The 27,830-nt window shown below is 40.9% G+C and overlaps 1 protein-coding gene across 4 annotated transcripts in view; it reads right to left on the reverse strand.

Annotated features, from left to right (window-relative positions):
• LOC126266917 (uncharacterized) overlaps positions 1–27,830 on the reverse strand; it is a 174,928-nt gene that overhangs the window by 40,854 nt on the left and 106,244 nt on the right. For all 4 annotated transcript variants that reach the window (XM_049971602.1, XM_049971603.1, XM_049971604.1 and 1 more), the window contains exons 8-9: positions 13,815–13,978; positions 2,004–2,178 (exon numbers count right to left, since the gene is read on the reverse strand). In XM_049971602.1, the coding sequence (XP_049827559.1) occupies positions 2,004–2,178; positions 13,815–13,978 (339 nt within the window). The remainder of the gene's footprint in view (positions 1–2,003; positions 2,179–13,814; positions 13,979–27,830) is intronic.

Here is a 27,830-nt window from a genome sequence, read left to right on the forward strand (position 1 = left end):
GTTATTTGCATTATGTGGAACATAAGATCAGATTAAATTTCACCAGGAGATAATATCTGACTATGGATGTTTTATAGTGAGGCAATGCTTTGATTAATAATGTATTCATAGTCCATTTTCCTGCATTTTTTGGTCAAATTTAATATCTGTTTCATTTACCAAACAAGCTGATTGAGAAACACCTTGGTGACTGCAGGGTTATCTATACACAAGGTGTGTGTAAAAAATTCAGTGAATGACCTCAGAAAATACAGAAAGTAAGAGTTACAAACAAAATACCTTTCCTGACATTCAATGTAATCACAATTAACTACTACATCCTTCTGACATTGGCTGTAAGGATGTTGGAAACTATCAGCAAATGGTTCTTGTGGAATAATTCAAAGAACCATGATCACAGGTTGCCTATTGGCATCATTGCAGAAGATGAGACCAATATGATCTGGAGACCAAGAGACAGCCTATGGCACGGTGATCATCATCTTCCCCCGCCCCCTCCCCCAAAGATAGTCAGCTGACAAAATGCAAGATTAAGATAATGATGATCATCTTTTTTTGGCAGCAAGAGCTTAAGCCATCACAAATTTCTACCCAACAGAGGCAGGGAAGATGAACACCATGCCACTGATTCTCACTTGGTCTCCGCATTATATTGGTAGCACCAGGTTTCATCTACTGTAATGATGAGGATATCCAATAACATGCAACAGCAGTGCTTCAAGCAATTCCAAAAATAGTATTTGTTGACAGTTTCCCACAGCCTTACAACGAATGTCACAAGGGGTGTTTGTAGCTAATGGTGATTACTCTGAAGATCAGTACAGGTATTTTGTTTGTAACCCTTGTTTCTCTTAGTAGTCAGTCAGTTAGTCACATGCTCCGTAGACCATTTGAACGAATCATGGAATGAGTCAGTTCACAGGATACATATTCATAATTAGTGTTAACACTGATGAACACATCATTTTTTCCTAGTCATGCAACTACACTTACAAGCAAGATTTTTCTTTCTTTTCTTTTATTTTTTTATTGGATACCAGTTTTTGAGCAGAAATTCATCAATGGAATAGAAGAAGCTGTCTTTGAGAAATGATTTTAAATTAGATTTAAAACTTGCTTCATTACCAGCCAGACATTTTGTGTTATGGGGCAAATTATCAAAGATTTTTACAGTTTCATATTGAACTAATCTCTGAGCAACTGACAGCATTAACAATTGGTAATAAAGGTCACTTTTCCCTCTAGCATTGTACGTATGTACATCACTGTTTTTCTTGAATGGTGATGGATTTTTTATGATGAATTTCATTAGTGAAAATATGTAATGTGAGGCGCAGTTAAAATACCTAACTCCTTGAAGAGATACTTACATGATGTCCATGGACGAACACCACATATTATTCTTACTGCCTGCTTTTGTGCAATCAATACTTTCTTTCCAAGTGATGAGTTACCCCAAAAATTATTCCACAAGCCATTATTGTGTGTAAATATGCAAATTATGTAGGGAGACTGATACATTTGTTTGCAAGATTATCAATTACACAAAGATCAAAAGTACCTGAACTTAATTGTTTGAGAAGCTAAGTAATATCCCTTTTCCAGTTCAAGTTTTCATCAAACTGTACATCCCAAAATTTTGAGGATTGTACGATATTTACTGACTTCCGCACATGTGCTACACTAATTGTTAGTATGACTATTTGTCACTCCCCCCTCCCCGTCTAAATTTAGGGAGAGCTCATTTTCAGAGAATCATAATTTACTGTTTTCTCTGTTGCTGTCTCTCTAATGGGATTTATTCCAAAACATATCGCCTGAGACCATTCATCACAATTTACAGATAGACCTTGTAAATGAACAAATAAGGACAATACGAACAAAAATAAATAAGAGCACAAAGAGCAGTTTTGCGCAAAATTATAAAGGTAATTCTTATTATATTCCAAAAATTCAAATTTTATAATTGCTCACTAGGCAAAATAGAAAGACAAATAACTTACTGAACTCCACGGCACCTCTGGCTGAGGTTCTGAAGACTTTGCAGCACACAGCATGTGATGTAAGTGGGCATAACTTTGGCATGCCTGGTCTGGTGGTAACCGATCTGTTGCAGCCATAAGGCTATCTTCCAATTGGCTGATGTTCCAACTTGAATCTTTTGCCAACGACAGAAAGCTGCACAATAATTGTGAATGCTAATAATGCTATACAAAATACTTGAAACATTCACATTAATGCAAAAACACATGTAGGTACACCATATTGCCACTTCAATTAGTAACTCAACATAATCTGAAACACATTGTGTCCATACCACGCTGGACTCAAATTAATGACATTATAAAACAACAGTACACACTGATAGTGAGCACCGAGGATCAACTTGTAAAATGAAGTAATGATTTTTTCATTTCTTATTTACTCCTCACTTAGCTTGAAAATGCTGACTGCCATTCTACTGTTGGTAAAACAAGCTTATTACTTTACATTAAATATGTTATATATTATATCCCACTGATTATATAGAAAGGAGCCTCTGAGATGTGGAAAGAGATCACAGATGCCCGTTGTAATACAACAGAATAAACTCTGTTATTTAACCGTGGTAGCATATAGAAATGATAATACTGAGACACAAAGCAATACTGATGCCACAAACAAGAAATAATTTAAAAATAGATGAAAGTATGGGTTGAGCTGGTCTGCAGGTCAGAGAGCAGACAAGCTGCCCCGCCCCCCCCCCCCCCCCCCCCCCCCGCCCCAGGGCCCATATGCAATGAGAGGCACCTTACCCTCATCTGACCACCTAATAATCCAATGTAGGTGCAAGACAAACGGAATAAACATTAGTAGAAATGACAATAGTAAAATAAGGTGAGACAAGTAACTGGATCTGGAGGTGGGTTGGTGCAGTCGAGTGTCCCCCGGGACTTGGCATGTGACAGAGGAGTGTCCCTCCCACACCTGTCTGGCCCCATACCCATTATAGTCAAAGTATTAAAAATGGGAACAGAACTCACTCTCCAGGTAGAAGCAAAACATTTCAACTGTTCTTTCATCATCAGCTACTAGCAAGAATAAAGAGTGCTGCATGAAGGTACACTCCTCAAAAAGTAAGGTATGACAAAAAAGAGGACCAACTACATCTAAAAGTAATTAAAAATAGAGTAAAAGAGAGATGAATAGTGAATGGCAGAGGAGGTAAGGTCAAGGGCCTACCAGGCCCCGTATGCAGCAATGCAGCAGGAGACACCCAAACCCAAACCACTGTGCCCTCGCTCCAATAGCATTAGATCGAAAAGTAAAAAATCACATTGTCAGAGGAAATGGAAAAGCAGCTCTACTGTCCATACATTATCCACAACATCAGATGCAAAGAACCCAGAAGATTGATCTTGACAAGGACAGCCAGGAGGAGTGGGGCAATTTTCCATGTTGTGGGCCAGTATCTGTGAGGTTCCACAACCTAAACACAAAGATAAATCATCAAGTCAATTGAAGTTCTGTTTGTTTGCAGTGCCAAATGCTGAACACTATCGATTTTTAGTTGTTCATTCTTTGAACACATTCATATTATATGTTCTACATCTACATATATACTCCGCCAGCCACCAAGGCGTGTGTTATACGCAGTAGGTTACACTTACTAATATTGAGAGATAACTGCCAGTCATTACACCACGCATTTATTTGCTGCAAATTCTCATTGATTTGCTCACAACTTTTGTGTGATACTACTTTCCTGTAGACTACAGCATCATTGGCAAACAAGCTAATGTTCTGGTAAAGTAAGGTCACAGCAAACAGAGGAATGAATGATAATGCCAGTGAAACTGCCAGGAGTCAGTCAAAGATCGTGTCCGAGTACACAAAGGAAAGCCACTACTAACAAAGCTACAATAATGCTGCAACAATGCCTTCCTTTGAAATGTGCTGTAAGCTAAGAGATTTCATACAGAAGTAAATATATTGTATGAGAAATATCAGACACCTCCCAATTTCTGACATATAATCTACGTGGGGGACTAGTTATCATAGAGACTTTATAAACTTTGTGCAAGTTTACAATTAGCTGTGCTTTCAGCTGTTGTTGTTGTTAAGGATGAACATCTGCGTTATTCTTATGGCTGCGTACTAATCTGTAGTACAGGCTCATAGCAATTAAGCTAAATAGAACCATAAAATAAGCAAAAGATATAAGTGCCCTAAAATAGAAAAATAGTTAGAAATGGGTAAATGACAAAAAGTAGCTCATGGGTGGCATCCATTTGGAGTAAACTAGGAATAATTGATTGTGAAATTTTTGAATGGAGGAGTTTTGTTTTCTCTGTTGTGAGCTACTTGTTGATAGACTGCCTGCAGCTCGCATTCAGTACAGGTTCATCCTGCTGGGCTGAGCACAGCTGCCAAAGATTGATACTGCTGGTGAGGGGTGCCATCACGCATCATCTACAGCAAACCACCAATAAGAAATGTGGAAGAATGTCATGTGGCACACTGGAGATGCTGAGCAGATTATGGATTCCAGAATTGGCTCTCACTCTGCCTGCCTGCCTCCTCCAACCTGATACCATACGTTGTTTCCTTGCTGCTTCATAACTTCATTTGAATGGCCCCTCGAAGTCACTGACAACCAAACCAACAACCCTAGGCAAGCCCTCTGTATTCTGTGTCATGAATTATATGTACTTTATTTAGCATATCTTCCAAATACCCCACTGGATGCTCAAACCTAAGTCCTGACCCATCTTGTCCTGAACAATTAGTGTCAGAATTGGGATCTGACCCACTTTACGATCCACAATCACCCCTATTTTTGCAGCAGAATGCTGCAATACACATGTTGTCATGGGTGCAGCCGGAGTAGTTGCGCGAGTGGCTCGGCCATGCCTGGCATTTGTCCACCATTGCTATCGGGTGCATACACATTTGTTATGCTGGGCACACCCATTAACAAATGGGATGGGAACAATGAGATTTGTTACAGTTGGTGCACCACAGCACTTGGGCCCTAGCACTGTTACTGTGACACTACCTTCCCACCCACCATGCTGAGTAGCATGGAGTAAAGTCCAGCTGCACTGTTGCATGCTGAAATGGTGTTGGTTTATGGCCTGCCTGCCTGTGTGGCAACAATGCAGCCTCACTGGCACTTGGCCATGTGAGAGGAGTCCATGACCATGTCACCCACTGGGCCGCCTCATCTGTGGCTGCACGGCTGGGCCTGCCAGCCCCGCCACTTTGCTGTCTCGCTGCTACGTAGCCTGCTGGATGGCCAAGTCATCCGCAATGCGAGCCATGCTGTGAGCTGCATGACATGCTGCCATCTCCGTCCCACCCACCCCTCAGCACAGCTAACTGTTGCGCAAGTGACTTCTCCACCTGAGGCTTCTACACTTGCTGTTGGAGGTCTCAGTGCCACACAGCCAGCTCTCCCAGTCACCTGTGTCACTGCCACGTGGTTGCTGCACACTTGCAGCCTGCGGCTGCTGCTGCCGCCCTCTGCATGCCACTCCACCGTCGCCCACATCTGAAACTGCTCTCTGCACACTGCATCTCGAAGACACTACAGTAAGTGTTCCTGCATCAAACATTGCAGCAATCACCTGACGGAATGTCACCGCCAATGGCGCAACAAAATATTCTTTTTGCACAAGTTGTATGCCGGTTTGTAGTAGTGAAGAACCTTTCAAGGTTCTGCAAGGGTAGGTGGGCGTGCTGGTTCAATAAAAACCTCATCCTTGAGGAGAAGTTTGTGCAGGTACAGCCACAATTGTTGGCATTAAAGAAAAATCCAAATGCTCAGCTTAACATAGCGAGTAGACTCCTCCAGGGAACCCTCCATAAACGAATCAGCATTTTTGCAAAAGATTTGCTTCATCAGTTGCATCCATTCCTGGCCCGAGGAAATTTTGTGAAATGTGGCATGAATCATTGCAGGCATTAGAAATTCTAAACTATTTGAAATTTTGTTGGAAGGGATAATGTAGAGGTATCCAGATAAAGTATAGTACCGTGATAAGTTATCTACCCTCTGCAAGAACCAAGGGGAAGATTTGAGTCGTCTGCCGACAGAATTTGAGCAATTTCATATTGTACTTAGACTTCAGAAAAATATGTCAGAGGCAATAAAGTCCTATAAGAAGCAGCTGAAGTGTGAGCTATAAATATATTCATTTGCAGCATTAACCCATTAATAGGTGGTGAGGTAAAGGTGACCTCCCCGCCCTCATTGTATGAAGGGGTCAACTTAACAGTGTTGCATGAAGAAGCAAGACAAATTGTTTTCACACCCTCATCCAATGACAAGACCCATTGTGTGGCCACCAACGACACAAATTGCAGGCACTATAACCAATCTGGCAACACTGCTGACTGCTGTTGAGTTCCTTTTTGTCCTAAATGCCACGATATCAAACATTTGGATGAAAACTGCCCTCAAGTGTAAAGTAAAGTCAACTGTGACTGGGGCAGGTAACAGAAATTTTGGGGGAGGAGGGGGGAGGAAGGGGGAGGATGGGAGGTGTAGCCATCGCTCCATGCTCCCTGTAAAAACCATTAGTGGGATAAAACAAGCCAAACATACTTGGAAAAAAAAGGAAAAATTTTAATCTATTTGAGTGTCCATGTGTGCACTCTGTTCTTACCTCCTGGCAATAAGTGGATGCTAAAGCCACCCTGCTATAATATCAGTGGTTAGGGGATTGAAATAATTAATTCAGTGGGAACATGTCACGTTTATCTGTCAACTGACAGAATCAGATAGGAATATGCAATGGAAGCACTACAGAAATGAGGTCAGGATTTTAAGACCATCCTGGGAAATGACTTTCTGTGCCAATTCCAGGGTGTGGTTGACTACAATTCACAGACAGTTCAATTCAGTGAAATAATTAATCACTTTGGCAGTAATCACACTAAAAGGATGTGAGGAACTCCAGGAAAGGTGCCCATTCCCCGTAATTCTGATGAATCATGTATCCTGGTGTTAAGTGCCAACACCTGTGGAACTATATGCAACGTTACAGGAAAAAGTCTCTGGGCAACAGCCAAGACCCAAGGCCCTGATGGGGCTATTTCCTGGTTGACCCACTGACCCAGAATAAGATTCTGAATACACTTCAGGTATAAATAATATGAGATCTCTGTAAGGCATAAGTGGTAAAAAAGAGAATAAGTTTCTAAGTATGTCTAGGTAGTTTTAGCATAAGGGATGCCGAACACCCTTGGGTCTATACTGGTCAATACACAGAAGATATTAGTGAGTTACTTCTTGGCAGGGGAAAATAGTTTCAGAAGAATATAGAAACAGAAATCACTACCTATAAAATAAGTCTACCCAATCACTTGCACCAAAAATTATTAAACTTGGCTGAGCCTGAGAAGGGGCATTTGTATCCAGTCTTAACATGAATTTGCATGGTTGATTGAGGATACCATATTCCACCATAAAATTCTGACTGGAGGTGCCACACTGATAACACAAAAGCCTTACAGAATTCTGTATCACTTGCAGTCAGTTGTGGACGAGAGTATTTAGCAACAACTCAATGCTGGAATTACAGAGCCCTCCTCTAGTCCATGAGCATAATCAATAATGGTTGATCCTAAACAGTCCATTAATGGTATAAAGACCCAACATTTATTTATGGGTATAACACTGTAAACAAAGTTACAATGCCGGATATAGAGTCACTGCCTTGTATCACTTAAACATCGAATACACTGGAAACTGTAAATTATTTACCACTTTAGATATGAAATCACAGTGCCTTCACTCCATGAGACACTGAAAACTGGTTTTGTAGTGCCCTCCTAGGTATATGAGTTCTTAAGGATACCTTTTGGTTTAAGGAATGCATCCACCACATTTCAGTGACATGCAAACTTTTTGAGAGGGTTGAGGCTAACAACGTGCTTAGTCTATTTAGATGACATTACTGTATCATTTTTAACAACTGAAGAACATGCTAAATGGTTGCCAAGTGTACTGTCAAGATTACAGAAAGCACATTTGAGCCTGAAATTGGAAAAAAATGCTTTGTGGCATCACAGGTTCTGTACCTGAGCTGTATTATTACATTGGTAGGTGTAAAACATGACCCATATGGCAGACAATTTTCCTGCACTTGGTATTGTCAAATAATTACAGAATTTTATTGATTTTGCATATTTATATCATCATTTTGTAAAAGACTATGCCATACTAACTAAACCATTAACAAAGTTGTTGAAAACTGGAATAACTTTTGGATGAACTGCAGAATGTCAGTCATTAGTTCAACACATCAAAGATATGTTAATACATTCCCATCTGCTGATACACCCTATTTTGAGAAGCCGTTTATATAGTCATGTGACATTTGAATTTGCTGTAGGGTGCATTTTGAGTCAGAAACAGGATGGTGAAGAAAAACTGATCAGTTATGCCTATCGCCAACTCAATAAGCTTTAAGTTAAGTACAATGCAACAGATCGGGATTGTTAGCCTAGTGTTTGGAATTAATTACTTTAAGTGCTATTTGTAGGCAAGAAGTTCCTGGTGGTAACTGACCATGCTGCCCTTTTGTGGCTACTCAATTTGAATGACCCTAGCAGCTGTTTAACATGCTTGAAGCTCAGTGAGTACAATTACAAACTATGTCATAAATTGGGAGAACATCATAAAAATGACTCAAATAGGAAGGTCTATACAATGGAAGCAGATCAGATGCTTATAACGAAGCAGAGAGATGTAAAGAGAGGACGCTGCTTTTTGTTAGTATGCCACTCTCCCAGATTTTGTATCTGAAGACGATTAACTGTATTTTAAGACTCTCAGAAGTGTGTTAGTAATACTGAAATCTCTAAGAGACAATAAAAGCCCAGCTTGCCACAGCAGAAAGCGAGCTGTAATGCTCGAGTTGCCACTTGTTACTGGTTGTGAAATCTGCAACGTAACTTGAAAATATATGTGCATGCTTGTCTTCCATGCACACAAAGAGTGCAGCAAGCACAGCAATGGCTTCTGATGCAGATACTGCCAGAAGCCACTGGGTCAGTGGTCAGCAAATCCATTAGTCAAAAGAGCAAATATCAACAGCAAAGTGAGTAAGTTTTCTTTTGAGACCCATTTTTTTAAAACTTAAACTGTACAGGTAGGTAAAATTTTATTAACTTAATCAGGGTACTCCTAAGCTGAGATCTGCTAAAAATGTCCTCAATCTGATCAAAGTACATTTGCTAAGCTTCTCCATATACAACTTCCCATCTATATTCGTCTTTGATATTAGTTTTATTTTTCATATAAGTACCAGGAATTATTAATTGTTTAATACATTTTTTATTATCCACATAAATAGGAGTTATATGGCCTATGTTACTTTCCCAGATAACAGGCTGTAATTATAAGAATAAACAAACACTGGTTTCATCTATCTTTATTTTTTTCATCCTCTTTATATGGTCCGAATGATCTCAATATATCTTTCTCAATACTCGACACTACATCTTCATTCTCCCCACAATGCTCCATAAAATTAGCTTAATAAACTCTGTTTAAAGAATGTCCTGCACATCTGGTGCTCTGCATCTTTTACAACTTGTAAATGCGTCACTTATTAAGGCTGTTATTACACTATCATATTTCTTTGTCGAAGTTGATATGTCAGATATTTATGTTAAAGAAATTTGATGGTGTGATAAGGAACTTTGTCAAATCTAGCTTGTTGTCAAATAAATATTATCACAGCTAGAGCCTCATGGTAGATTTTATCACAAAAGTCATTTGTCTTCTGTTCACTGCAATGTGAAATGTAACCACCTTGCAGCACTGGTGTCGTTAAAGCTATTTGATGTCTCTGTAGTCAGCAGTGTGCTTGTAAACATGGCTTCAAAGCTGGTGTGTTCCTTCGGCTCTTTTTTTAATAAACTTGCTTCAACTATGATTTTGGGGGGGGGGGGGGGGGGGGGGAGGAGGAGGAGGAGGAGGAGGAGGAGGAGACAAGGGAACAGGGGGCACATTGCATGCCATTAATTGTGTGTTTATGGGCAGGTGGAATATGCTGCAAGCGACTTCATGTCCACAATCACTGATACAACATTCCCTCTTCAGTGCTTTATAAATTGCTTCACACATTTCTGGAATTATTTTGGTTAGTGTGCAATGTGATATTACAGTGTTGTGCTGTAAACTACAGTAGCTTTCTCCTGTATCAAGAAATCACAGTGTCATAGTTTGTCTATCTTCTGCACATATAGCATTTCTCAAGAGAGTATTCTGATTTGTAATTTGAGAAGGCACTTTACTGAGCGAATACTGAGATACACTCTCATCCCTTCGTAACTAATTTATATATGACTTGACGTCTTCCACTTGCAGCTCTCTTAACAAATTTTGCTGAATCCTTTTATTATCTCGACGTAATACATGCAGCTTCATCCAAGTATGCTTCCTTTTTTCTGCCACTTTTCTTCCAAATACACACACAATGCAATTGTGATACAAGCAACTGCAGCACCTATTAAGTTGTTGTCCACCATCTTGAAATCTGATGAAAAATATGACAATGTGTAATACCCCCCATTGAAGACCTTTGTCAAAGAAATTTGACGAATATTTGATCATATTTCTTGGTCAAAGAAATATGATAGTGTAAAACCAGCCTAACTAACTGTTCAACAAAGATTGTTTTGTAGTAGTATTTTACTTCACCGGACTAGTTTTGGGCATTACTCATCATCAGCGATATCTATATTAAGCAAAAGCCAGATTTCTTGTAACAAGTTACTTACACTGTTTATTCTAGAGCTTTATGCATCTCTGATTTTTCAGTTTATTGTAATTCTACTTACCTTGTATGTAGTGTTCTCTAACGTATCCCAATGACATTTTTTTGTAATGTTCATATAATAATATGCTTACATATTTTATATGTACATATATGTAATCAGTATTAGAATTTTTTTATAAAATATATGCAGCTGTCACTGGCAATTGCTGTTCATGCAAAGATTATATTTGGTATACATCATAGAAAATATTTAATGTTACTTCTAATTTGAATTATCTCTGTTATCAGAACAAAGAATTGTGTTTTCATTAACGTTTTTGATTGATCTGCCCATTTAAAATAATATCAGGCTGTTTCTACTAACAGACATACCACAAAACAGAAGTAGCATTATTTACAGTGTGAATCTCCTAAAACTTACACCTCAAATATTGCGGAATTGGGAAGTGCTATTGATGTGAGGTTTTCACAGAATGGACTGGTAGTCAAGGGCTCATACCGTTAGCCAGACAACACATTGTCGTAATACTTAGAAAGTGTATTTTTGTGCAAACATACACTTAAAAAATGGAACAATGCATGCTGACATTAACAAACTAAAAGTAGGAGAAATTAGAATATCAGTGGTGTTTGTTGCAGGATTCTAATGTGACTTCTTTATGAGATACCATATTCTGAAAAGTTCCCACACCGACACTTCTACAGTACCTGTCGAAGCATACGCTTAAAAAACACCACCACTAGTAAACATGAATTCTGGAACCAACCGCTGGACTGTCCTCTGTGTCGCTATTGGGACTTCCACTTACCCGCCATCATGACAGCTGCCATTGAGGGTATGCAGATTATTGGAGGAAAGTCTAAGTGCAACTATACTCAACAAGAGCACTGCATAAGGCCATGGAACCGACCTTGGGCAACACTAGATGCTTCAACCACAGATTCCACATGGGCACTGATGCGCCAATCAGCGCATTCCTGCAACAGAGGCGTACCACAGCTGCTACCAGGTAGCACCCAGCAGGAGCTTAATTACTGTATAATTCACTGCAATGATAGGATGTTTATTTAATGCTGTCTCAATGACGCCTTGGGCGTGACACTGGTCCTCACCACTGCCTTGCCACTTGACTGTCTTGAACCCTCGTAAGGAGTCACATCCAGTGAAAACCTATAAAATTAACAAAGCTTCCTTTTCCAGGTCTTTCAAAGCAGACAACTTGTGCTGTGAGCAAAACTTCCTGACAAATAGGACAGTTCAGACAGCCATTTAAGTGCTGAATAAACGTGAAAGTCTTGGTCCATTCAAGTTCAAATCACGATTTTCGCCTTCCATTTTTTTTTTTCTTTTGGCGCCTACAAAAATGCTTCATTTTGCAATAATAAAGCTACCACCCCAAAACAACTAAAATTCTTAAAGTAATGATAAAATTACTTGCAGGATTTACAGCTGGCCAGCACTTTTATCACCACCGAGCGATTTATAAAAATGACTATCACTAACCACTGCACACAGACTACTGACAGACTGGACTCACTCAAGTCACAGGAGTGTCATGACGGCCACATAATCGGATTTTTAGTATTAAAGAACTCATCCTTGCTGTTCTGTGTAAGTATTATTTAGTATAATTTAATGCCAGTAAGTGTGGGTAGGATATCTGTGTTCGGAGTTATTCAGCATAATGTATAGTGTTTTGCATCTCCATGATGAACTGAGAGAGAAATTTTGCAACCAAGTAGGATCATGACTAAGTGAAAGGAAGCAAGAGTATGGTTACATGCAGCATCACTCCCCTTTTCCAGAGTTATTTTGGTATACAAGCCTGTGTTGAGACACACTATTTAGAGTGCACAACAGTGTGCTGTTACCTCTCTTATATGTGCCACAAAACACCCAACCCCACATGACAGTGTCGTATTGCTGCTGCCCTTGGCTGATGAGTGAGAATCACACACTGCTCTAAATCATAATTCAATGGGTGAATCCTTCCTGCTCCCGTCAGCCACAAGGTGCAAGTATCGTGTGGTGACACACAAATACACCTCTCCTACCCTCCCCCTCTCCCACCAATGTGCACATAAGTAGTCTATCGTAGCTCGTGTGCGCTCAACCCCCCCCCCCCCCCCACTCGCTAATTATAGGTTGCTAGTCCTATAATGACGTCATGAGGCTCACTGCTCCTCCTCAGACACACACATTCATTCACACAAGTAAGCGCACCTCACATACACATTACCGCTATCACTGGCCAGAATTCTGTGTGAAGTTAAACACTATCCTCAAAAAGGGAGGCGGACTTCAAGACAATGCTCTACACTGTCCGGATTGTTTCCTAGACACTACAATTTCTCATCAAATATAACGCTCAACACTATTTCAATGTCGTGCTCCAATATATTGAGTTCGATTCTAGTTTTAGGAAACTATTTTTCATATCAAAAATTAATGTCAGGTGTCTGGCATCTTAAACAAATCCTTGAAAGTATGTACAACTAAATGTGAATTTGTGGTCGTTTCTGAAGAGTACTTCCCTCAGCATTTGCACTCAACACACAGAAGACTGCATGGAGACCTGCCTTTAGCCACATCTCTAGCATCTATGAGGAAAAGCTTAGAAGCATATATTATTGCATAGCATTCTGCAGTTACTGCCTCATTTTCTTCCATTGCACAATTTTTGAAGTAAGAGGAGAGGAGAGGAGAGGAGAGAGAGAGTGAGTGTTAAATCTATGCAATTTTTATGATTTTGCAACTGAATCACAATTTGTAATGTTCAAGTCAAAACATGCTCCTTCTGCTTCAAATGAATTTGTTATTAAAGCTCTCTCTTTTTTACACTTACAAAATCAGTCACACACATTAATTTAATATTGAGTAGGAGGAACTAAGACAACCTCTTTTCAAGGAAACAAAAGAGAAAAATGAATCATTTTTATTTGCTCAATAAATATGTGTGCTAAAGAGACAAAAGAATATACGGTGCCATCATTCATGTTGGTCAATATACAAAAAGTCTTAAAACAGGCACAACGTACCTGTCTGATGTCAAAACCCCACTGAAGTGACTGGCCATAAATTTTATGCAGGCTTCCAAAAGCTGAGATGCAAGACTGAATACCGGCTCTGCCCATCGTACATTTGGAATAATGGCCAATAACTTATCACACGAAGTAACAGTCTCCAGAACATTGTCAGTTGTCTGTATGGAAGGAAAACACAAGTTAATTAGTTATCTATTCCATGGATCTCAGACAAAATAATTTATTGCAATTAATAATAGAAACTGCAAAATAAAAATAAGGCAGGGCACCCCTCATAAGAGTCTCAGCCCCATTTGCTCATATGTTTTGGCTATATTTGCAATTTCGTTTTTGTGATGTGCAGCTGAAGTCACCCCAAGCAAATACTGCCCATCATATCTATCTTTCACGTGACACCCAGTATCAATGAAAAGCATCGGCTTGTTTTCCGCTAGCAACAAAATTATTTCTAAAATGAAACTGTATGTGCCCATTCTACAAAGCAGTCCCAAATTAGTCTAGTACAATATTCATTTTTTAAAACAAGTGAATAAACAGTACTCCAGTAACGACAGCACCGCCTTGGCCCATGTTGACTGCTACTGCCATGCAGCAGCGCTGCTCCGTCACTGCTGATGTACTGATTATTCGTGTTTTATGTCTACATCTAAATTTACATCTATGCTCTGAAAACTACTGTGAGGTGCTTGGCATAGGGTATGTTCCATAGCACTATGACGGTTGTACCAAATGTAAGGTTCCCACACTTTTTTACAAATAGAAAACATTATTATTATTATTATTATTATTATTATTAATAATTTATACATCATTGAAAAGCTTACATTTTTATCTATTTTTCAACATAGTCTCCATTTTTTTTTCAACAAACACTTGAAGATAGTCTTCCAGCTTTTGCATTCCTAAGTCAAAGAAGTCTCCTGCCAAGCCATTGAGGGAGCTTGTGACCTCTGTTAGGGGTCCCAGCGAGCACACACCTTGCAATAACCCAATGTTTCTGTTAAAGTTCTTTCAATTGTGCCATGGAAAGCTTCAGGAATGCATTCAACAAGTTCATGTACAGTGATCCTCCTATCTTTGAGCAGCTCACTGTTGATTTCTGGACATTCACATCTGAAACCAGCGGTCTTCCACTCCATTCTTCAACGTGAACTTCCGGGGAACCCTCAGCAAAAGCCCTGCACCATTTGTGGACATGCTGAATGGACATGCACTCTACACCATAAACCTCAGTCAGTTGCCAATGAATCTACACGGGCAGTAACTTCCTTGCATGGAGAAACTGGATTACTGCTCGAACCTCGCACTTGGCGGGACCGGCGATCAAGACTTCCATCTCTGACGGCTGCCAAGCCAACACGGCGAGACGTAGCTAATCAAGGATGGGCAGGCTCGAGAGCAGATGAACCACGGCACATGGCACTGTCGTTGGATTTAGCCTAGCACCTTCCATCGAGGCTGTAGCTCATTGGGAACTTTACTCTTGGTACAACCCTCGTAGTTATTAGGGTTTCTTCCTGTTCTATTCACTTATGGAGTGTGGGAAGAATGATTGTTTAAATGCCTCTATGCGTGCAGTAATAATTATAATATTATCCCCATGATCACTGTGTGAGTGATGCATAGGGGGTTATAGTACATCCCCAGAATAATCATTTAAAGCTGGTTCTTGAAACTTTGTTAATAGACTTTCTCAGGATAGTTAATGTCTGTCTGCAAGACTCTGGCATTTCAGTTCCTTCAGTATCTCTGAGAGACTCTGCCACAGATTAAACAAACCTGTGACCATTCATGCTGCCCTTCTCTCTATATGTTCAATATCCCCTGTTAGTCCTATTTGGTACGGGTCCCACAAACTTGAGCAATATTCTAGAACCAGTCACATGAGTGATTTGTAAGCAATCTCCATTGTAGAGTGATTTCACTTTGCAGTATTCTACCAACAAGCCAAAGTCTACCATCTGCATTACTCACGACTGTACCTATGTGATCATTCAATTTCATATCCCTACAAAGTATTACACCCAAGAGTTTGTATGAGTTGGCCAATTCCACCACTGGCTCACTGATATTACAGTTACAGGATACTACAGTTTTTTCTTTGTGAAGTGCACAATTTTACAGTTCTAAACATTTAGAGCATGTTGCCAATCCCAGCACCATGTCAAAATCTTAAGATCGGAGTGAATACTTATGCAGCTTCTTCCAGACAGTACATCATTACAGATAACTGCATAATCTTCAAAAAACCTGAAGTTAGTATTAATACTGTCTGCGAGATCATTAACACAAAACATTTCAAAAAAAGCATAGCTGTGGTACTGAGTCAGACGCTTTTTGGAAATCAAGAAATATTGCATCTACCTGACTGCCTCTATCCAAAGCTTTCAGTATGTCATGTAAGAAAATTCCCACTTGGGTTTCACATGACTGATGCTTTCAGAAGCCATGCTGGTTTGCATGGAGGAAGTCATTCTGTTCAAGATACCTTATTATGTTTGTGTTTAGAACGCTGTTGTTGTTGCTGCTGTTGCTGTTGCCTTCATGCCAAAGATTGGTTTGATGCAGCTCTCAATGCTACTCTATCCTCTTCATCTCCGAGTAACTACTGCAACCTACACTCCTCTGAATCTGCTTAAGGTATTCACCTCTTTATCTCCCTCTATAATTTTTACCACCCAAGCTTCCCTCAAGTACTAAACTGATGATCCTTTGATGCCTCAGAATATGCCCAACCAACTGAGCCCTTCTTTTAGTCAAGTTGTCTGACCAATTCCTCTTCTCACCAATTCTATTCAGTACCTTCTCATCAGTTATGTGATCTACCCATCTACTCTTCGGCATTCTTCTGTAGCACCACATTTCAAAAGCTTCTATTCTCTTCTCTTTATTGTCCATGTTACATTTCAATACATGGCTACACTCCATACAAATACTTTCAGAAACGACTTCCTGATACTTAAATCTATACTCGATGTTAAGAAATTTCTCTTCTTCAGAAATGTTTTTTCTTGCCATTGCCAGTCTGCATTTTATACCCTCACTACTTCAACCACTATCAGCTATTTTGCTTCCATAACAGCAAAACTCATTTACTACTTTAAATCTCTCATTTCCTAATCTAGTTCCCTCAGCATCACCTGATTTAATTCGACTACATTCCATTATCCTCAGTTTGCTTCATTTGATGTTCATCTTATATCCTCCTTTCAAGATACTGTCCATTCTGTTCAACTGCTATTCCAAGCCCTTAGCTGTCCCTGACAGAACTACAATGTCATCAGCAAACCTCAAAGTTTTTATTTCTTCTCCCTGAAATTTAATTCCTAAGCCAAATTTTTCTTTTCTTTCCTTTACTGCCTGCTCAATATACAGATTGATTAACATCGGAGATAGGCTTGCAAACCTGTCTCACTTCCTTCTCAACCACTTCTTCCCTTTCATGTCCCTCGACTCTTATAACTGCCATCTGGTTTCTGCACAAATTGGAAACAGCCTTTCGCTCCCTGTATTTTACCCCTGCCACCTTTAGAATCTGAAAGAGAGTATTCCAATCAACATTATCAACAGCTTTCTCTAGCCTACAAATGTTACAAATGTAGGTTTGCCTTTCCTTAACCTATCTTCTTCGAGAAGTCGTAGGGTCAGTATTGCCATGCACGTTCCAACGTTTTTCCAGAATCCAAACTTACCTTCCCCGAAGTCAGCTTCTACCAGTTTTCCCATTCTTCTGTAAAGTATTCACGTTAGTATTTTGCAGTTTGATAATTTTCACACCTTTCAGCACCTGCTTTCTTTGGAATTGGAATTATTATATTCTTATTGAAGTCTGAGGTTATTTCGCCTGTCTCATACATCTTGCTCACCTGATGGAAAGTTCAAGGCTGTCAGTAGCTCTTTTCTTCTCCCGGAGCCTTGTTTCGACTTAAGTCTTCGAGTTTGGCAAATTCTTCCCATAGTATCATGGCTCCCTTCTCATCTTCCTCTGCATCCTCTTCCATTTCCATACTATTGCCCTCAAGTACATCTCCTATGTATAGACCCTCTATATACTTCTTCCACCTTTCTGCTTTCCATTTTTTGCTAAGGACTGCTTTTCCGTCTGAGCTCTTGATATTCATACAGGTGGTTCTGTTTTCTCTGAAAGTCTATTTAATTTACCACTATACCTTATATTTAGGCACTATAGCTGCGAAAATACCGGTACTGTTGTTAGCTTATGGACTTGATAAGGACAGAGGTATGGATGTGACCATCACAGAGATGGAGGTCAACCTCCAGGAAAACAACGTGAGACTGAGGAGTATCACGTGAACTGAATGGGAGAAATGTTGAGATTGTGTATGAACGAGGGTAGGATGTCTTTGCCCTGGCTCCAGATCATGAAGGTATCATCAATGATCCTTTCAGTATCTGCAGTAGGCATGACAAAGCCAATACTCGACACATTTGGTGCGGGTACCTCACAGGGCAATGGTGTCTGGGTTTTGGATGGTTAGGAAGGTTTCCTCAAGGTGGCCCATAAATAGTCTGCGATAAGAGGGTGCCGTACGGGTGCCCATTGTGAAGGAAATGGTTCATATATTTAATACAGGAGCTTATCTGCAAGTAATAGATTAGATGTGTCTGTCAATGAGCAGACAGTCTTTCACGGGACCACAGTAAACAGTTACAACAGGATGTGCAGGATTGTTGGGGTAGGGTTCTGGAAAGCATGTTGGTCAGCGCTGGCTGACATTTGCGCTCCTGGAGCATGCTCATCCTCTGTGACTGTTATTGAGTCTGCTGAATGCTCTGGCTTCCACTACCAATGTGCTATTCCAAGCAGTTGTGAGTGAGCTGGCTATATACTGAAGGCTACACATGTGGAAAACTTAGGAAGACCGTTTGCAACACAGTACAGATACTTCTAAGAGACTAACATAGCAACATATGTTTATGAGATGTGTTTATCATTTTAGCTTTTTATTTTTCTACTGAAGCATTAACTTTTATTACTTGATTAAATAAATACATTGTATAGCGCTAATACAGTGAGCAGAACTAAAAAAACCATTACATACAGGCATTTAATATTACATAACGGTTTTTATAAGCTTACGTAGATTAAAGTATGTTAAAACTGAACATTCGTAAGACTATCAGTTTAATATGACAAGGAAAAAGTTTTCACACACACTGTTGAACCAAACATTGAAATAACTTTAGCCAGATGTCTGTGTAGCCAAAGATATTGCTCTTGGGATTACATTCTATAAAAGTGTTGCCAAGTTCTGGATTGGACAAACAAGTAGTTGTTGCACTGGATGCTTCACTGTATATTGGCTCAAGTTGGAAGTAAAGAGATACATCAGCCACAAAAAGCAAAAATGGTCTGACGAATAAACTTAAATCCATCTTTAGTTGTGCAAATGAATGCCTTGAGTTATGGGAAATGTTTCATGTCATCAACTTTAAGCTGATTTTTCCACAGGCTTAATTTTTGTTAGATAACGTAATCTTGTCTGCTACATGTGTTACCAAACAATTCTCCTCTTGCATTAATACACTTAATGAATTCAAACAAAAGATTTTGTCATCACACTTCTTACCCTGAACTTAGTTTTATTCCCTAATGTCTACCTTCATTTCAGCCAACATTTACTGTTGTTCGTCAGAAAATAAGTCCATCATATCGTCTTTGTGGCTGGTGTTGTAATGACATTCCAATAAATATTTTTTCTGTTAATAATATGTGATGGCATGTGAAACCCTTTGCTTGGTCTTTAACCGATACGAAAAATAAGCAATTCCCGTTTGGTACTGAACGAGTGGCTTCTCCACTTTTCTTTTTCTGGACAAGGGCATAGACACCATAACAGTACTAATGCAGAACATTAATCTAATTTAATGCTAGTAGTACTGGCAGCAAACTGCTTGGTGTCTGACAAGGCAACTAGTCCAGTTGCAGCTCACATTTTCCTCTTCCTCCTCGCCCCACTTGCCACTGTGCTCCGAGTGTTAAGCAAGAGCATGTCTGGAGTGCTGTTTGGCCAGACCTGCTGTAGGTGATGGGTATGCAGAGAGATGAGGAGGGAGACAAATTCAGGAGAGAGATTTGGAGATGGGTCAAAGTTAAATTCTCCTTCTCACCCAACTTCCGCAATATACTGACCCATCCTTATGGCACACCACTTCCAACCCCTTGCCACATGGACCATACACCATTGTATATGTTTGATACATCAGTCCAGCACATCCTACTCCAGTGCAATCACTTCCATGTCTTATCCCATCAGAGGCCATCCGTCAAAGCAGTCATGACTTATACCTGTTCTACTGCAATTTCAGCACAGCATTTCATGCGAGTACGACCATCAATCAGACCCACTGTCTCTCGTTTCTCTGTTTTGTCACCGCCCCTCAACCCAGTTTTTCCTCCTCCTCCTCCTCCTCGTTGTCATCGCCGTCACATGCTGCACAAACTGACCATTACGGTGACCTTTTCCTCCTATATACCTGCTCTCTCCCTTCAAACCCTCAGTCATTCTATCCAAACTATTCCTCCCATTCCTTGCCTCCACCTCCCTCCTGCCCCTCGTCCACACCGCCTAACACAACTTCTCACTCCAGGCAAGCTAAAGAACTGCAGCTAGCACAATGCAGCCACATGATTTTATGAGCTTGTTTGTGTGTATATTGTGTACTCTAGCTTGAGGAAGGATTCGTCTGAAAGATAGCCATGTTTTCAGCTTGTTTATGTGCCTGTCAATGACGTAACACCTCTGCTGCTATGTGAGTCATTACCTTAACTCCTAAATCATTTACATTCTACCAGGACTTTCCATTACCTTATTTATATATAATTCTAATTACTCTTTTATGCAATGAATATGTATGAGAAGTTACCACAAAATGTGAGGTACCGCAGAGAAACAGGAAAATTTTAAATTATTACAAAAAAATGAAGGAAACATACAAAACTTTATTTGATGGTGAACTGTGTTTTCTACAAAAGTGGAAATTTCATTACGCATCACATTTTAAAAATTACTTAATTTAAATGCTGTCCATTTTGCCATACACATTCAGTAAGTGAATACTAAAGTTTTGCACAGCATGGCGCAATGCGTTCTCTGGGATGTTGTTGATGTTTTCGGCAATCCAAATTCGAGCTGAGCATAATTTTTTGGTCTAATTTGGTGCACAAATCTGGAGATCATGGCAGACAAGTGATGTCCGGTCTCCTAGAAATTATTCAATCCCCAAACAAACGTTTCATTGCAGCCATAGACAGTTGGGCAGTGTGTGAGGTGAGTCCATACTGTTTAAACCAAATTTGCTGCATATCAGGATTTGACAGAGAATGAAGACTGAGCCAAAAATCTCTGCATCATGTTTAAATGACACTGACATGTCAAATTGACAGCAGTGCATCCTCCATCTTCAAAGTAAGTGCCTATTACCCCATGGCACAACACTGCACACCCTACAGTAACTTTAGCACTGTGTACTGGACACTAGTGAAGCACAGCCAAATCTATTTGTGACACCCAAAACTTTTCAATTAAATTAGCATCCTATTGATTTTATCTACCAGGCTTCCAAAAAATTGTACAGGAACATTAAGTTTTAGTTCTTGAACAATCAAGGATGAAACTGAAAGCTATGGAGTATCCTTTGCGCACTCCAAAGTCAGACTTCCAATGACAAGGCTGCTTTTCACACTGAATGATAAGGATGCCTTAATAGTGCAACCTGCACAGCATCAATGTTTTTTAACAATATGACACTGGAACTGTATTTCTTGAAGCTTGAAGTTTAATAAATAAATAAAAAAAATAATCAATTTACCGGTTTCTCTGCTTCCTTATTCTCACTATAGTGCATCAAAATCATTCATTCTACCTCCCATTTCAAATGTAATGGTATGTCATTAACATGAAACAAGAACATTACTGGACCCATAATCAAATTCTGTGCATTGTTCGTTAAAATATTTGCCATGCATATTGTGTGGTAGCCCTTTTGATTCATTTTAACAACTAAGTGTAAATTTGTGCATAGCGATTCTTAAAACATGATGCAAATCATGCAAGAGCTATATCATATATTCTGTAAAAACACAAATTATCTAATAGAATGTGATGTTTGAACTACTTTGACAACAAAGGTAAGTTTGCAATGGATCAGAACTGATGATTACATTTAAGAATTATATTATGTACTCAGCTATTTGATTAGCTGCCCCAATAGAATAATGGTATTGAAATTCAAAATGTAATGAATGAAGTAACACCAGTACATTACATCTTCAGAGATTCAGAATTGGCCATTGTGACATAACCCATGTCGTGGAAAGGCCTAACAATGGTGTATCTGCTAGAGAAAATAACCTGAGTTAATAATGACTAAGAACATTACACATTGCCATATCACACACATCTTTTATAAGTCTCTGTCTCTAATAGAGATAGGGACATACCAATGCATTTTTCCCCTCTACTTTAACAATATTCCATGCTGATTTGATATTTCTGTCTAAGTTGTGCATCTGAGACGAGATTTATTTCCCCACAACTTTTAAGTTAGTGTTACAATGCTAATTTTAATATTAAAGTATTTCTGGATCATTACCAATTCTGGTTATTTAACCCTTCCACTGCTACAGACATGCCCTTTGCATTCTATCATGAGGGCAGTTTTATCTAAAGCTGTACTTCTCGCCATACACTGATGCCTGTGCTGAGAGGTGGGATTCCGGAAGATCTGAAATACTTGGAAGGTCTGTTCAAAAAATCCGGTACATTTGTAATTTTGTGCTAACGGTATTTGGAGTGAAATGTGGTTGGCATCCCTGCATACACCTATTTTTAATGTGTAGCTGTCGGAAGTTTCATTGTTTTATATCTTTAGTTATTGTTCAGTGCACAGTCTGCGAATCTCGAGATGGCAGAGTTAAAGGCGCAATGCATGAGCATTAAATTTTGCATGAAACTCAAGAAACATTTACAGAGACACACCAAATGAAGCAGGAAGCCTATGCTGATGAGTGCAGAACAATGTAACTTTTCAGTTGGATCATGTCATAAAATCCTGACACAGCATCTTGGAATGCATCATGTGGTTGCCATGTACATCCCACAGCTCATGAGTCAAGACCAGAAAGACCTTCGCCTCGCAATCTGTGAGGAGCTTTCGGATCATGCAAATGAGAATGAGATGTTCCTTAAGAGAATCGTAACTGATGATGAGACATGGATCTATGGTTATGAAGTTGAGACCAAGGTTCAATCTTCACAATGGGTCTGAAAAGATTCTCAGAGACCACGAATAGCTCGTCAGGTCAGGTCAAATTTCAAAGCCATGCTGACAGTTTTCTCTGACTTTGAAGGATTAGTTCATCAGGAATTTCTGCCACATGGACAAACTGTTAATCAATGGTACTATCAGGACATGTCGTGACACCTAAGAGAAAATGTGAGAAGGTAATGGCCTGAAATGTGGTGAGACAATTCATGGCTTTTATATCACAATAAAGCACCTGCACATTCGTCCCTGTTGGTGCATGACTATTGCACAAAAACCTAAATCACTGTGCTGCCTCATCTCCGTATTCTTCAGACCTGGCCACTGCGGGCACATTTTTTTATTCCCTAAGTTGAAAATCTTGTTTAAAGAATGAAGATTTGCACTGACACACGAGGTAAAAGAAAATACACAGATGGCACTTTACTTGACCTAGAAAGAAGCGTACCAAGACTGCTTCTGGAAGTGTAAATGGTGTTGTGAGGAGTATCAACTGTAGAGGGAGTGTTGCAGAGGAGACAATGCATAGTAAGTAAAAAGTAAGCGTAGAAAAATTTTGTGGACAAAGTTCAGGAATTATTTGAACAGACCTCACACCACTTGATCTTTCGAAAACTATTAGGTGATTAAATTTGATTCCTGCACATCTTACAGTCCAATATCTTCACTCAGTAAAATGCTGAATTTCTTGCATTATCCATCATACTTAACTGCACTGCATCACAGTAAGTAAAACGTTGCACAGTTTTAAAGAGTTTACAGAGGAAAAAATGGTTGGTTGGTTGGATTAAAAAGAGGAGGAAAGGGACCAAACTACAAGATCATCAGTCCCTTGTTCGGATTAAAACAATGCCACAAGTGTGAGAATAAAACAAACGAGACTGACAACTCAAAAAGGAATGAAAGGAAAAATCACAAGAATGGCGACGGGCAACAAACATGTGAATGGACAAAAGGGGACAAGAAAACCACAGAAACACAAGAAACGGGATGAAGAGATTAAAACAACACAGCAGATTACCATGGCTGGCTGACCATGAGAATAAAAAAGGAGAAGCCAGCCACTCTGCAACACATTAAAACCTCCGCCCTAGAAGCACTAGGGTGGATGACACAGACGGACAAAGGACATGCGCTAAAGCTTAGATCAAATTATAAAAAACACTCTCACGAATAACACATAATACTAAATCAGCCGATGAGGCGCTGTCAGATGAAATTAGCGGCAAAGAGTTCGGCAACCCAAGATTTTGTCACTGAGCAGTCAAAGTGGAACAGTGCACCAGAATATGGGCTCCTGTCAACTGGGCGCCGCACCGACACTCAGGTGGGCTTTCATGGCGCAGGAGGTAACCATGGGTTGCCCAAGTGTGGCAAATGCGGAGCCAGCAGAGGACAACTGATTCCCTACAAGAAGCCCGCATGGAAGTCTTCCACACTTTCGTACTCTCCTTAATGACACGCAGTTTGTTGTGTGTACTGTTATGCCATTCCATCTCCCAAAGCCAAAAAACCCTATGGCATAATACAGAACGCAGGTCAGGTTCAGAGATGCCCCTGTCCAGAAGCAGTTTCCGCATTGCCTGTTTGGCCAGCCTGTTGGCAAGTTCGTTGCCTGGGATACCGACGTGTCCTGGGGTCCATACAAACACTGCTGAACGACGGGACTGGTCCACGGCATAGATGGACTCCAGGAAGGATGCTACCAAAAGATGGCGATAGTAGCACTGGCCAACAGTTTGTAGGCTGCTCAAAGGTCAGTACACAGATTCCCCGGGGGCATGGATGGATATACTGAAGTGCAGAGAGATGGCCACCAGCTCTGCAGTGAATACACTGCAGCCACCGAGCAAGGAATGCTGCTCGAAATGGCCTCTGTGGATGTAGGCGAAGCCAACATGACCATCAGCCATCGGTGTAAACCAATTCAGAGCCCCGGAACACATCAAGAATCGAAAGTAAGTGACAGTGGAGAGAGGCAGGATTAACTGAGTCCTTGAGGTCATGTGAAAGGCCCAGACGAATCTGCGACCAAGGTGTACACCATGGAGATGTATGTCGACAGACCTGGAGAAGTAGTGGTAAAGGGAAGGACTCCAGTTCAGACAGAAGGGATCGCACATGAACTGCAATTGTTAGCCCTGACCTGATGCAGGAGATGAAATGCCACGGGTGAAAAAAGGAGATGGTAATTCAGATGCTCAGGAGAACTACAAATGTGTGTGATGTAACAGGCGAGCAGTTGTGCACATCTGATCTGCAAAGGAGAGGGACTCCGGCCTCCACCAGGACACTGGTCACCAGACTCATTCTAAAAGTTCCCGTCGCTAGGTGAGCACCACAGTGGTGCAATGGGTCTACATGCAATGCTGAGGGGGCTGCGGAACTATCAGCCAGACTCCCATAGTAAAGGCAGGATTGAACAAGGGCTTTGTAGAGCTGCAACAGAGTAGAGCGATCTGCACCCCAGTTGATGTTGCTCAAGCAGCGAAGGGCACTGAGGTGCTGCCAGCACTTCTGCTTAAGGTGACGAAGGTGAAGAAGCCAAGTCAATCAGGCATTGAAAACTAGTCCTAAGAATCAATTTGTCTCCACTACAGTGAGTGGATCATCATGAAGGTAAAGTTCCGGGTCTGGATGAATGGTACGACACCGACCGAAGTGCATGACACACGACTTTGCGGCCGAAAACTGGAAGCCCTGGGCGAGAGCCCATGATTGCACTATGTGGATGGCTCCCTGTAGGTGCCTTCCAGTAACACAGTACTGGTGGAGCAGTGCGAAATGCAGAAATCGTCTGCATACAGAGAGAGTGAGATGGACGTCCCTACAGCTGCTGCTAGACCATTAATGGCCACTAAAAATAGTGATACACTCAATACAGAGCCCTGCGGGACCCCATTCTCCTGGATATGAGGGTGAGCTATGGGAGGCATCAACCTGGACACAGAAAGTACAGTGTGACAGGAAATTCTGGATAAAAATCGAGAGCAGGCCTCAGAGACCCCTCCTGCATAATGTGGCAAGGATATGATATTGCCAGGTGATGTCATATGATTGGTGTAGATAAAAAAAGACAGCAACAAGGTGTTGGCATCTGGAAAAGGCTGTTCGGGTGGCAGACTCGAGGGACACAAGATTACCAGTGGTGGAGCGCCTCTGGCAGAAGCCGCCCTGACATGAAGCCAGTAGACCACGTGCCTCCAGGACCCGACCTGACCCGACCCAACCCAACCCAACCGCCAACACACCATACGTTCCAGCAGCTTACAAACAACGTTAGTGAGGCTGATGTGCCTATAGCTATCTAAATCAAACTGGTTTTTACTGGCTTGAGCACTGGAATGATGGTGCTGTCCTGCCAGTGTGATGGAAATATGCCATCGCACCAGATCTGCTTGAAGATGACAAGAAGATGGCACTTGTAGTCAAACAAGAGATATTTAATCACCTGACTGTGGATCCGATTCGGCCCAGGAGCTGTGTCGGGGAAATGTCCAAGTGCGCTGAGGAGCTCCCACTCCGTAAATGGGGCATTACAGGGTTCACTGTGGCGTGTAGTGAATGAGAAGACTTTCCTTTTCATCTGCCGTGTGAGGGTGCGAAATGCTGGGAAGCAGTTCTTCGACGCAAAGGCTCGAGCATAGTGCTCAGTGAACTGCTTGGCAATCGTGTTTGCGTTGGTACATAGCACGCCATTGATGATAACACCAGGGGCACCTGTTGGGGTCTAGTACCGAAAAAGATGTCCGGTCTTTGTCCAGACTGGGGAAGGTGACGTTTGGCACCAAATGGTCAACACGTACCTCACACAAACACCCCCGTTTCTGTTGTTTTATAAGATGGCGTACACAGGCATGGAGCTGCTTAAAGGCTACCAGATGCTCTAGGGGAGGGTGCCGCTTATGTTGCTGTACAGCTCGCTGACACTCCTTAATTGCCTCAGCGACTTCTGAAGACCCAACGACCACCAAGGGACTGTCTTTCGGTGGGGGCACCCTAAAGAACGAGGGATGGCATTTTCCGCCACAGAAACGATCGTTTTAATGACCCGCTCAATGATAACATCGATGGCACCATGTGGGGGAGATTCAGTAGTGACAGCAGAGTTGAAGGTTCCCAGTATGCCTCATTTAAAGCCCATCTGGGCACGCATCCGTGGGCCTGGTGCCAGGGCAGTGACAGGAAGATAGGGAAGTGGTCACTACCACACAAGTCATCATGTGCTCTTCAGTGGATAGATGGGAGAAGTCCTGGGCTGCAAACTGATAAATCATTGACTGAGTAACTACCTCGAGCCACAATCAAATGTGTGACACCCCCAGTATTTAAGAAGCAGAGGTCGAACTGAGACAGTAAAGTTTCAACATCTCTGCCTCGGCCAGGAAGCATGGTGTCACCCCACAAGGGATTATGGGCATTAAAATCTCCCAGAAGTAAGAAAGATTTAGGGAGTTGAGCAATCAGTGCATCACCTGGAGGAAGGTATCTACATCTACATGGTTACTCTGCAATTCACACTTAAGTGCCTGGCAGAGGGTTCATGGAACCATTTTCATACTACTTCTCTACCATTCCACTCTCGAATAGCATGTGGGAAAAAGGAACACCTAAATCTTTTTGTTCGAGCTCTAATTTCTCTTATTTTATTATGATGATCATTTCTCCCTAATTAGGTGGATGTCAACAAAATATTTTCACAATCGGAAGAGAAAGTTGGTT

Source organism: Schistocerca gregaria, chromosome 4 (assembly GCF_023897955.1).
Source record: "Schistocerca gregaria isolate iqSchGreg1 chromosome 4, iqSchGreg1.2, whole genome shotgun sequence".
In the NCBI taxonomy this organism is placed as follows: domain Eukaryota; kingdom Metazoa; phylum Arthropoda; class Insecta; order Orthoptera; family Acrididae; genus Schistocerca; species Schistocerca gregaria.